The sequence below is a fragment of the Jaculus jaculus genome, chromosome 4, assembly GCF_020740685.1.
Source record: "Jaculus jaculus isolate mJacJac1 chromosome 4, mJacJac1.mat.Y.cur, whole genome shotgun sequence".
Lineage (NCBI taxonomy): Eukaryota > Metazoa > Chordata > Mammalia > Rodentia > Dipodidae > Jaculus > Jaculus jaculus.
The window spans coordinates 57,597,780-57,611,070 of record NC_059105.1 but is presented as its reverse complement, the minus strand read 5'-3'; the positions used below and the strand labels follow the sequence as shown (position 1 = coordinate 57,611,070).

The 13,291-nt window shown below is 37.0% G+C and overlaps 1 protein-coding gene across 1 annotated transcript in view; it reads left to right on the top strand.

The window, feature by feature from the left end:
- Positions 1-13,291, top strand: part of Itga4 (integrin subunit alpha 4) — an 82,850-nt gene that overhangs the window by 7,331 nt on the left and 62,228 nt on the right. The window contains exons 3-9 of the mRNA XM_004660285.3: positions 7,428-7,534; positions 7,624-7,753; positions 9,517-9,584; positions 10,281-10,410; positions 12,019-12,104; positions 12,815-12,877; positions 12,965-13,102. Coding sequence (XP_004660342.3) covers positions 7,428-7,534; positions 7,624-7,753; positions 9,517-9,584; positions 10,281-10,410; positions 12,019-12,104; positions 12,815-12,877; positions 12,965-13,102 — 722 coding nt within the window. The remainder of the gene's footprint in view (positions 1-7,427; positions 7,535-7,623; positions 7,754-9,516; positions 9,585-10,280; positions 10,411-12,018; positions 12,105-12,814; positions 12,878-12,964; positions 13,103-13,291) is intronic.

Here is a 13,291-nt window from a genome sequence, read left to right as displayed (position 1 = left end):
AGAGTCAAGCTCCCAAGTGATCTTGTTTAGAGTTTTAAGGCTTAGCGTGATTCAGGGTCAATTAAAATTTATGACATTGCAACCATGGAACATAGAACCACCCCTAGGAACTGTCCTCTTGGTGTTAAATCATCTTTCTGAATGGAAGAGTTGAGTAGGGTAGTAGAGTAGAACAGACCAGACCAGGAGAATAGAAGAGAAGAGCAGAGTAGAGCAGACCAGGCCAGAATAGAATGGAATGGAAGAATAAAATAGAGAGTAGAAGAGTCAAATGGAATAGAAATGAAAGATTAAAGAACTGAAGTATCTGGCTTTGTTAGGCCCCTGATGGCACCAGCATGAGTTGAGCATGCCTGTTACCCATTTTCAGATTTTGCTTAAGGAGTCTAAAATGACATTTAAAAAGATGTTTTTCTCTAAAAGAAAAATAGTTTGAAAGTGGATTCTTAATTTTACTGTTTAATTTGATTTTTTTTTTTCTCATTTGCCAATTAACTAGCTGGAGGAAAAGATCTTGGACATTTAGTACTTTCATGTTCTTTATCATCTTGGATGTTGTTTCTGTTTTTCATGACTCCAAGTTACTTGTGTTGACATTAAGTTCCTCTACATCACCATTAACCTTTAGGACATCACCACCATGTTTAACTATATGTGTGAGAAGAGTACATAGATTAATCACAGGATATGGAGCATAATGGATCTATTAGTAATTAGGGTTTCCAGAAGAAAAGCTAAATGGAAGGTTCATGTGGCTTAGAGCTAAAGCCTGCTGTTCAAATCTCACAGCACCGTCAGCGCCCTCTGCTGGCATCATACAAATCAACAGAATGCAGGTACTTTGGGGAAGCAAAAGCACTGTGTTTATTGAACACCTACTAGGTGCTCAGTAGTCTTGTATGCACAGGAAAAAACTTCTGTTCTCTCTATATTGGTAGACTTTATAATAAGATAATGTCTGTGTGCTTAATATGTCTTGCTAATCTAAATCTATGTCAAAAATGGAATTATAAAAATGTTTTTGTTCAGCAGTTATTGCTATTTTAGAAATCTATCTTAAATGAATGACTACAGAATATAGAGTAGAATGAGTTCTTCAATTTTCAGGATTATTTTAAGGAAATAGGATTGATGAATTTCAAATGTATCCAATCATCTTTCAAAAGGCAAGAAATTAAACTCTGAAACAAAAGTAATTATTGAAAGTAAAGGCTTTTTTTTCAAATTTTTCTGAAACCAGAGGTTACATCACATGTTTTGAAAGATAAGATACATTTATACATTGTCTCACCAGCCAGAAAGTCAGACTGAGAGCCCTGATCGAATGTCTGATGGGGAAACCACAGAACAGTGATGTAGGTAGATAAACCCGACTTAACTATTATGAGGAAAAGTCCCCATATAACCCACCTCAGGCTACCCCACTCCAACAGTATTTTACTTGAACTGTCAATAAGTTCTAGAAATAAGAACTTTGAGACTGATTTCCTGGGTTCTTCTTAAGTGGAAATGCTAAAATACTGAGAATGATCAGTGTGGAGGACAAGGGTGGGGAAGGGCAGAGTAAGGGCTAAATCAGTGACATTTTTCTTGACAAAGAGAGAAGTTGACTTGCTGGGTATCGTGGTGCATACCAGGAGACAGAGGCAGGACTACACTCAATTCAAGGCCAGCCTGGGCTACCTGGTTAGTTTCAACCTAGCCTGAGATATAGAGTGAAACTCTGCCTCAAAAAAAAAAAAAAAAGATCTACAATAGTAGGGAAGATTTGCTATATTTTCACACACTTTTAAATTAAAAAGATTTAGGAAGAAAATTGAATTCAGTTAATACATACACCTGAAATCAATTTCTAGAGTTCTTTGGCTTTAGCCTAGTGGGAAGTAACTTAAAATTATTATTATTGTTGTTGTTGTTGTTTTAATCTTTTCCAGTTACCAGCTCCATAGGTATGGGCAAGTTATTTGACTTCTGTAAGATTCAATTTTCACATAAATTAAGAGATATTGATGACACAACTGTCTGGCCCTGCTATGAGCCTGAGGCTGGAGCAGTATGTGCTGCACCTATTTTACATAGAGATGCGAAAGTCTTCACTTAAGTGCAATCCGGTGATATCAGCTAATGTCTGTGTGTGTGCTCTGTCCAGCTATTGTCCAAGCGCTGCATGTCTGTCTGTCTTCCTCCCACCAGCCCTGATGCAACTCTCTGAGTTAGGCAGCTCCCACGGGCTTCAGGTGATTCTCTGTCCTGCATCATCCTGGCTTTCAAGTCACATTAATAAAGACGCTCACACCCATAAGCACTGCTTCTCTTCAGACCATCTGTTACTGTCTTAAAACTTGCATAATACTATTGAAGAGAGAGAAAAATAGAATGTGATGGAAAACAAAACAAAACTCTTTTTCATCTCTCAGAGTTTGGCAAAAAATTTGCTGTCCTGTGCTTTATCTAATAAGGGATTTCAATCCCAGTACAGGGCATAATGCGTTTCACAATTCCTTCCCTCAGCAAATGTGGGTTGAGTGGTTGCCGGCAGCATGAACAGCATAGTTCTAAGCCGTGAGAATGCAGCTATAAAAATAAAGCCAATCTGTCCTCCTGGAATTGACCTGGAAGGTCAGATATCTCTGATTCTCTATTCCCTGTCAGATTTTTGGTATTTGCAGTAAAACAATTGAATAACAAAAAAAGAAGAGTAAAGAACAGCTAGTTGTTTTGGTACTAACATTCTCATATTCATTTATCAAAACTACCATCTATTCTCATTTACATATATATTTGTATATATGGATAGTCACTAGCTGGAAGTAAAAGAATACAAGTTAAGCATATATTTTTCCCCAAGTTGTAACACACACACACACACACACACACACACACACACACACACACACACACGATGAAAAGGTTTAATTTTCAGAATAAGTTAGTGTGTAGTGGGAAAATGCATTCAACTGTGCTGAGTATTAGTCATTCCAGTTGTATGAAATTGTGAAAAATCACCACACGCTAATTTCTGCTAACCTCTTTTATGTTTAACCATGTAAAGTATCTTTTCAATTATGGTGCAGATTCAATTTACTATGAGTTTTGTTAGTAATGTATGAACTGAAAACCAGATTATAAATCATTGCAGCATGACATTGGCTAAAATATAAAGATAATGTGAATTTATTTATGGTATTCTGCCAGGGAAAGCCCTGAGAATTTGCTTTCTTATGATAGTTCTAATAACCATCATCTCTGATCAAATTAGAAATACCATATTCCTAAATGAACAAAATGTTATTAACACTTAATACTCTATTTCAATGTCTAGCTGAAATCTTGAAGACAAAGATTTTACTATTATTTTGAAAACAGTGTCAGTTTTCTCTTTAGTAATACAGGGAAAGGCATGACCATTTACTTTATTGACAATTGTTCCTAAGCCCAAATGTGAGCCCAAAGGCAACTAACCATCTGGGAGCTCTGAAAACCATCTGGTGTCTAGGTGCCCTCCCAGGAGCATCATACCTGAGGGCTGGGAGGAGGGGCCAGGTGCTGGTATTGGTTGAAAACTCCTCCAGGTGATCCTAAGCTTCATCCAGCTGCATACCATGTGGGAAGGATGGACTCAGGAGGTCACAGATTGAGTACAGAAAGACTTGGAGAAGGGCTGGATTAAGCTCATAGTATGAAGTATTTATCTTTTGCTGGAACTTTAATAGTAGTCCCAAAGAACAGAGGAAAATTTTCCAGAATTTAAGAATAACCCAGTAGAAGAGTAGGGACTTCAGGATTTTCCTGGAAGTAGTTGTCCCAAATAACTGGCACTGAAAGGCCCTCCATATCATGGTTGAAGTTGAGTGCTACCTGTGTGGGAAGCAGCCTTACGGAATGAAAATAAGAAACACCCACATGAGTACATGGTCACTTATTGTGTGGGTGTGAGTGTGTGTGTGGGTGTGTGTGTGTGTAAGTGCAGTTGTCACAACTGTTATTTTCATGAATTTTCTCTTTACCTTTATAGTCATATTTTTGACACATACTTTAAATTTAAGCATATAACACAAACAGAAGTAGCTTGGTCATTGTTCTCCATTTAGAGATCCTTCCTTTTCCAGCACATGTTTCTGTGACATGTGTTAGAATGGGATGATCACCAAGAAGATATAGGCCTGGCCAACATGAATGAGGTCACTATTTACTGAACCTTGGAGGTAGACCTGGGTAATTATAAACAAGGAAATTTAGCTAATCCAAGTAAAAATGAATATCCTTCCTCTTTCCTTCAGGACACTAGCGTCTCCAAAATTTCCTCTCAAGTTCACATCATTTGTGTCTAAGAGTCTTTGATTGCAGGGGTTGAGTCATCTTTATAGAGTGGATAAATAATACATACCATATATTTGAAATGAAAAGAAGTTTCATGTATGAATAAAAAGCATCTTTTGTTTGGAACTGAGTAATAACAAACAAATACAAAATTGTCTCTAGTGGAATTTCTCCTCATCCTCCAAGTTCCCCACAAACACTTCCACTATGTGTTTATGTGTTTGAAATCTCTTCTGCTCAAGGGTGACTTGTTCTTGCCACTAGAGTCCTGGGAAAGTTTCACTGCACTTATAGTTAGGTAAACATCCCTTTCTTGTGGCTTGGGGAGGGCTGTTTGTTCTTCTGGTCCCAAGAATCCTTATTCTTAACCTAAAATTAAGAGAGGGAAGAGTGGGGCACGGGCCACGCTTGAAATCTTGGTGCTTTGTGGGATTATCCAGAACTCATCGTAGAGCAGACATAGTCTTATAGTGGCTTTCTTAGAGGGTACAGGACTGGGGCATGAAGAGAAAGAAGTTGGAAGGAAGTGATGTTAGGAAAGTGATAACATGAATGAATAGGCTGAAAAGTTACAATGTTGTGCTGTCACCTGGTAGGGCTAAGACCAGTAGCAGAAAGGAAAGCAGCTCAGATTAAAGAGAAAACACTTTAATTTAGTTCAGGAGCTCAAATACTTAAAAATGTAGGAAACAGTTAACAAAATATTCTCTTCTTGCATATAAGGATTCTGGGCAGTTTTCATCAAGCAATTTGCATGGTGTTTTTGTGGTTCCAATGTCCTGTCTTGCTTCTCAACTTCTGAGTGACAATTTCTCCAAGAAGGCGCCTGTTTCTGAAGCTCAGATGCCATCTTCCAGACAGCACCTGTTCCACAGCTGCTCACTTGTTATCAGTGACGCTGCCATTTTTGTGCACCCACCTGGGCTGCCTGTCCTTACGTAAGGCAAGTGAGCTGTGGTACTTCATCCATGTTGCTGTTGTGGCAGGAGCTTCAAACTCAACAGTGGTGACCTGAATCTGCTACCATTGATTATCTGCTCTGACATTAGGTTTCCAAAATGCTGGTGATCTTAGGAAGAAGTAAAAGTAAAAGGTAGAAAATCCAATGTAGTCAAAAATAAAATTTTTGTCCTTCTCTTTCACCTCACCCATGTTGATTGGTGTTGTATAGCCACAGTGATTTCTTGTGTTAATGCTTGCCCTCTGGACACTCAGTACGGTTGGCTTTTATTCCCCTGTGTCCCTTCCTTTCCCCTTACCTTTGCCTGCCTACCTCCCTCCCTCGCCTTACTTTCCCACACAGACACCTATACCTACCTGTACAGTCCTTCAACACTAAGCTACAACAAGCTTTCTTCCCATTGGATCAACAGCCCAGCATTTTTTCCCCCTGGGTCTCTTCCTCTTTCAGCCTGTCCTTCCTGTAACACATTATAAGTAATAAAAATTGTCATTATTCTATGGGTTATCTGGCCATAAACGCATCATCCACCTGTTCTCATCATATTCCTGACTTTAAGGACTTCCAGGACCCACTGAATCATTCCCCAGAGGAGGGCAGGGAGACTTCTTCCAGTTCAGCAGTGTTGAAGGACAGGGTGCTCCCTGAATGAATTCTGGGGGACACATGTGTGTATACACATACATCGTTCTATACTTCTCAAACAAAATCTCTACTAGGAAGATCTAGTGCAGATGATTTCATTTCCAAACAACTAGGGTTACCTATGTAGGTATTGTGAGTTTACTCTTAGGGTCAAGGTTCTGAGAGAAGGCAAAGTGTCTAATGAGACAGTGAGCCCTATAGAAAATTTCACCATAGGTGTATGAAAAGTAGGTAATTGGTGACCTGTATTCAAAGCTAAGCAAAGAAATCCAAGTTCCATGTTCTTATCGAATCAGGTTGATACTAATTATGTGCCACTGGAATGAGCACAGATAAAGCTAAGAGAGTGAAGTGAACAAACTAAGGACAGCACAAAAGAAGCTTGAGGTACTGGGTCTTATTCTTCTGTAGATGATTTGAAATAACTTTAGTGTAGGATTTTAACAGGATTTCAGCTATAAGGCAAATATACTATGCTAACAAATGGGAAATTTCACTGTGAAGATCACTGTTCTACAGTTCAGAAGTACCATGTTGCACACGAATAGTCTTTTTTTGTTGCTGCTTGTTTGTCTGTTTGCCTTTTGGCAATTCATTTATTTGCTTTGGTGTCTGTGGACTATTTTTTTATTTTTTTTTCTTTTTAGTCAATGACTAACAGTCTGGTTTTCCATATTTGTCTTTGCTGAAGACACAAGTCACATTCCAGTAAATGTAGAACACAGGGCAGTTTGTTTAAAATGCTATGCATTATTAGTATGCTAACGACATGTTCCACTTCTTGCATGCATAGTCATCACCTCCCAGCTCCAATATACGGGTTTGTAATTGCTGAATACCCTGCAAGAAACTTTCAAAAAGTGCACAGGTTGGGTTGGAGACATGACTTGGCAGTTAAGCGCTTGCCTGCGAAGCTTAGGGAACCCGGTTTGAGGCTCTATTCCGCAGGACCCACGTAAGCCAGATTCATAAGGTGGTACATGCATCTGGAGTTAGTTTTCCATGGCTGGAGGCTGATGTGCCCTCTCTCTCTCTCTCTCTCTCTCTCTCTCTCTCTCTCTCTCTCTCTCTCTCTGCCTCTTTCCCTCTGTCTGTCTCTCTCAAATAAATAAATAAAATGCTTAAAAAAAGTGCACGGGCAGTGTTGCTTATATTCCTAGATAGATGTTTACAACAAAAGTGCAAATCCTTTTCCAAGCATTATTCTTCATCTGGATTTGCATAGCTGGTGCTGGTTTCAATGAGCCTTTCCCATCTTGTACATCCTATCTGCCTCTTATATTACTGCAGCCAACTTTGCATGGTGTCTTATCATTCAGACCTCATTTTAACACAGAGCATTCACCTCATGTGGAGGACAAATATAAATCACCTTTACCCCCAAATTGTCCACTGAATGTAAGATGAAGAATCAGTGGTTGATGAGTAGGTTAGTCTATTTTCTCTGCTGTTATTGAGCACAGTTTTCAACAAAGCTCATGTTTATTTTCAAATGCTGTAGGTAGTCCTAATGGAGAACCCTGTGGGAAGACTTGCTTAGAAGAAAGAGACAACCAGTGGCTGGGGGTAACACTTTCCAGACAGCCAGGAAAAAATGGATCCATTGTGGTATGTACTGAAATGGGTCCACCATCAATTTTGGAATCAGATATCCTGCTGCAATTTTCACATATTTGGTCCACTTTTATGTTATTCAGACTTGTGGGCATAGATGGAAAAATATATTTTACATGAAGAATGAAAATAAGCTCCCCACTGGTATTTGCTATGGAATGCCTTCTGATTTGCGGACAGAACTAAGTAAAAGAATGGCTCCATGCTATCAAGGTAAGGGCGGGGGGGGGGGGGTGATGCCAACTAGATAAAGAGAAGCATGTGAATGCATTTTAAAGGTTTTTATTAAAGGAAAAATTACTTCTGTACATGCAAAGAGAAGTATCTTTGAAGTAGCCAACTTTTACTGAGAACTGTAATATATGAACATACTGTAGTTTGATCATGTTCTCATCCAATTACCCTGTTTTGTACCCTCTCCATCGAAGTCCCTTCTCTTTCAAGATAGTCCTTCCTATATATAGCTAATTTTTTAAGTACTGGAAATAATTCTGTCATTAATTTTTACATGAGTGTATGCATATTTACATGTGTATGGACATATGTGTTTGAGTATGTGCACACATACATGTGGAGGGCAAAGCGTGGGGTGTCCTGGTCACTCCCACTTTATTTATGGAAGCAGGGATCACCAATTCAGCTAGTCTAGCTGGCTAGTTTGCCTTAGGGAACCCCTCATCTCCACATTCTGAGCAAGGGGATTACAGGCAGCCCCCCCTCATGGTGTTGTAGGAGTCAAACTCGGGTCCTCAGGTTTGTGTAGCAGGTGCTTTATTCCCCGAGCCACCTCCCCAGTGATGGATTTTTTTCTCCCCTTTCCTTTGCCAAATGGGTACAGGTAGCAGTAGTTTCATGAGTGTACTGTGTGTTTGAAATAAAAATTCTACAGTACTGTGTGAATAAAGATGAAATTGATAGGCAACAATTTGCTTTTGTTGCAGCAACATTCACAGTACTCTAGATATAAAGCCAACCTAAATGTCCATCTACAAATGAGTGGATAAGGAATTATTGTGTGTGCATCCATGTGTGTGTGCACGTGGGGCTCATGCATGCATATATGCACAGTACAATATCATTTACCCATGAGAATGTAAATCATGCCATTTGAAATAGCACTGATGACCAAGATATAGATTATAAGTAAAATATGCCAGATATAGGATGGTAACACATAGTCTCACATGTGAAATCTAAAAATTTCAAAAACATAGTAACAGAATAAAAAATTGGTTGAGGTATATGGAGATATAGGGAAACATACTCATCAAAAGCCACTGAGTTGCAATTATGTGCAGAGCATGAGTCTAGAGACCCAGTACATAGTGTAAGGACCAAACATAGTGCACTATAGAAGCTTGCCGATAGGGTAGACTTCCGTTGCTTTTACCACAAGCACAAAGCATCATTGTGGGGGAGAGGGATGAGTTAATTTGCTTACATTAGTAGCCATTCTACCATGTGTATGGGTAGTAGAAAATGATGTCTATTTCTAATACATTGCACAATCAAATGGCAACTAGTCACAAATCGTACTTCTAAAATTCTCAGTGGATGAGACTTTAGCTATTCTGCATGACTTTCCTATGAAGAGTTAGCAGAGGCACTTATGTTCATATTGTGATTTCATGATGGGGAGAGTCATGTAGTTTAAACTATAGCAATTATTGTTATTTTTAAAAATGAAGGTACAAACTTAAAAGTCATATTTTTAAAGATTAAAATATAATTATAAAGGATAAAATTCTGAACATTTGAAAGACTGAGGCAAGAGAGCTTTATAGTGAAGCTTTCTTTTGTGTGTGTGTGTGTGTGTGTGTGTGTGTGTGTGTGTGTGTATCTCCCATATATATCTTCAAGAGAGCTTTATAGTGAAGCTTTCTTTTGTGTGTATGTATGTATGTATGTATCTATATATATGCATATATATCCCATATATATCTTTCAAATTTATTATAGCTCATATTTTATTTTAGATTATGTGAAAAATTTTGGAATAAACTTTGCATCCTGCCAAGCTGGAATATCTAGTTTTTACACACAGGTAATAGTTAATACTTCAAACATTAGTTCTGTGAATGTTCATATAGACTCTTAATTCAGAGGCTTTACTAGGCTAACCATTGGCTTTGAGGTAAGAATTGTGTCCCATCTAAATAATGCCTATTAAGATTTCAAGCACAGCATCTCAATTTGTACCATGAAACATTCCATATAGATTTTCAGAAAATTTAAAATTTAGATAGTAAATATATACAAGACCAATGAAAAATCAAGAATTTAATGGAGATGTAAAGTAGGTACAGTTATTTATTTTATTTGCTTAGGAAATGAAAATATCCAAGTATGTTTTTTTTAATTACTAGTTGAAAGGAAATGAATTATGTTAATTTTCATTAAAGTTATGCTTGGGAAATTTTTTAAAAATTAGTAATATCCTCTTAAATACAATGGTTTCCCAAACTTAAAAAAAAAAAACAAAAAACCTTTAGGGTATATTATGCAAGGTATCAGTTCAACCCTCAAATCTCCCAGGTTCTCTCAAAAATCCATTATACTTTCATGAATGTTTTCTAACTCCATATTATATAATATATATTTTTAAATTTATAAAATGCTGTCATTCAAGGAATTCATTATAAAATGCATTTATTGAGTGATTACTTAGAATAGTGTATTTTAGAGGTTTGAGGAGATGATATTTAACTTTCAAATAATGAGGTTTTTTTTTTTCTTACAGGATTTAATTGTGATGGGAGCCCCAGGATCATCTTATTGGACAGGCTCCCTTTTTGTCTACAACATAACTACAAATAAGTACAAAGCATTTTTAGACAGACACAATCAAGTAAAATTTGGAAGTTATTTAGGTATTGTAATAAAAAATGACAAAATAAGATTATTTATGCCATATAAATTACCTATGACTTTAGATCATCCCAATGGCTAGTAGCAATTAAGTAATTTAGAAACTCTTCATTATAAAGTCAATGAAATTTTAGTTAATATTTTAATTGGTGTGTGACTATAGTCATTACTATGTAATTGTTAGACTAGAACATCTGGTTTAGATCCTTCTTTGCAGTTCATTTTAGGAAACACTGTATACTTGAATCTTTACACAGCTGCTATTGAGTGTTCTCTGTGTCCCAGGAAATTTTTATATGAACTTTATATGCATTAACATAGGCGCACATGGGTATAAAAACATAATTTCTCAAAAGACCAAATGGAATCAATGAGCTTGTCTGTAGCATTCTAGATAAAGGAGAACATTATGACGGATAGTCTAAACCTACCCATTGACTATTTTATATTTACATTAGCTTATAAAAGTTATCTTGGATAGTGTCCCAGAGTTTAGCTATTTTTATGATCCTTCACCTCCATTCCTCATTATTTCATCAGTCAGTGATAGGATACTTTATCATTTATATTCCTACAAAATACATTTTCTTTCATTCCCATTAAAATAAGTAAATGTGTTTCCTGTAGTCTTTTTGATTTTCTGATATATAGTTTAAATTGTATGTGCCTTGTATGTGAGTACCTTATACTTAGAAATAATGATAATAAAGCAAAGAGTATTATTATTCTCACTTAAAGAACTCATTCATAATTTAGCATTTTCTTCTGTATAATTGAAAGATAAAGTATAAGGAATACAATTTAATGTTAAGTTCTTATCACAAAAAAGTAAATATTTTGCCTTCATTTTTTTTTTTAATTTATTGAGAGGAAGAGAAAGAAACATTGAGAGAGACGGAGGGGGTGGCAGATTGAGAGAGACAGAGAGGGCTGGGGGGGCAGATAGTGAATGGGCATGCCAGGACCTCCAGCCACTGCAAATGAATTCCAGAAGCATTCACCACCTTGTGCATCTGGCTTACATGGGTCCTAGGTAATTGAACCTAGATTGTTTTGGCTTTGTGGCCAAGCACCTTAACCACTAAGCCATCTCTTCAGCCCAAAATCTTTTACCTTTTATGTCATCAAGTCGGCATACTAGGATAATGTCTAGACATAAAAGTTGAAACAGAGGTTTTTTTTTTAAATTTAAAGCTTAAATGTTATTTTATTTTTATTAAGAACATACTTTCTATGGCTACATCATGTGTTGGTACCATCTTTTCCCTGCTTCCTGCTCCCATTCTGCTGGGGGCTCTCCTCAGTGAGATTGTCAGTATAATCAGATATTTCATTTGTAGTCCAAGAATCTGATATTGCAAAGGCCATAACACATCAAATGTAGAGGTGGTGGTCTTAACTTTTTGGTCTTAGAAATGTAATTCACAAGTTTTTTTTTCATGACATGCGTGCAAGAAGTGCTTACAGCAATATGCGAAAATTTTCAGTTCTTTTGCTAAGTATCTCTAAACCTCTGCTTAAAGTAGACATCTTGAATTCATTCACATTGTATAATGTGAGTAGAGTTCACATACCTACTGAGGCACATACTTTTCTCCCCTCTCTTGAAGGGTATTCAGTGGGAGCTGGTCATTTTCAGAATCAACATACTACTGAAGTAGTTGGAGGAGCCCCCCAACATGAACAGATTGGTAAAGTAAGAATTACATTTTCATTTTATCACAACGGCTAAAATGGATTGCATGCAAGAGTAAGATATTAAAGAAAAAGAAACTAAAATAACATTAAGGAGTGGAAGATTAAAATAATGAGCAACATTTTGCAATATTTAATTTGTGCAAGAGTTGTAGTTTTGGAAGAAATTTAGCATGAAAGTTTTAAGAAAAGTAATAAAAAGTGGGCCCTATCTTCTATGAGTAAATTGTTTATAAAATAAAATCATGTAAATATGTACAGTTAATACATTCACTAACATGGAAATAAACATGAAAAGAAATTGAGGCAGTGACAGGTTTTATAGTTAAGACTCAAAGAAGACAATGTTATTTCTGGTTCTCGCTTTTGCTACATTGCTATATGAACATTGGTCGCTAATTGTTCTATGTCTGCCTTGTCAAAAGTGAGGCGAGCACTCTATGCCTTCCCTATGAGATCTAAAAGATAGGTCCCAAGAGGATAGTTTTGTATGTGAGGCTTAATGTGAAAGTGAATCCCTCAATCTTTGTATTACTCTTTAAGATTGTATTACTTAATGGCTTTATTCAACACAACACTTTTATATTTGAGCAATTACATGTTATGGAAATTGATTTCTTCATTAAACACAGATATAAGTTGTCTTTTAAAAAGACAATAAGACAATTTGATCGGAAAATAAACTTTTGCAATTCTCTTCCCCACTTGCAGGCATACATATTTAGCATTGATGAAAAGGAACTAAGTATCTTACATGAAATGAAAGGTAAAAAGGTAATATGTCTCTACCTTTGGTATAGCTGAGGGCTATGGTATGTAATCCTGCCTTTCTCAGTGCTGGATGTGGTTTGTTTGAGACAGCTCGGCTCGTATTTTGGAGCTTCTATCTGTGCTGTGGACCTCAATGCAGATGGCCTCTCAGATCTCCTCGTCGGGGCTCCTATGCAGAGCACCATCCGGGAGGAAGGAAGAGTGTTTGTGTACCTCAACTCTGGCTCGGTATGTCTCATGGCCCCCAAACTGGAAGCTACTTATGGATTGTGACTTGAACTGAAGGATCTTATTGCAACCTTTTGAGACTGTACAGTCTTAGCCTTCCTTTACTGGATAAAAGTAAAACTGATGCTCTAAAAATGAATTGGAGCATGGTGTTGAATGGGCAGCTATTTCATTCAAATAATCTAGAAA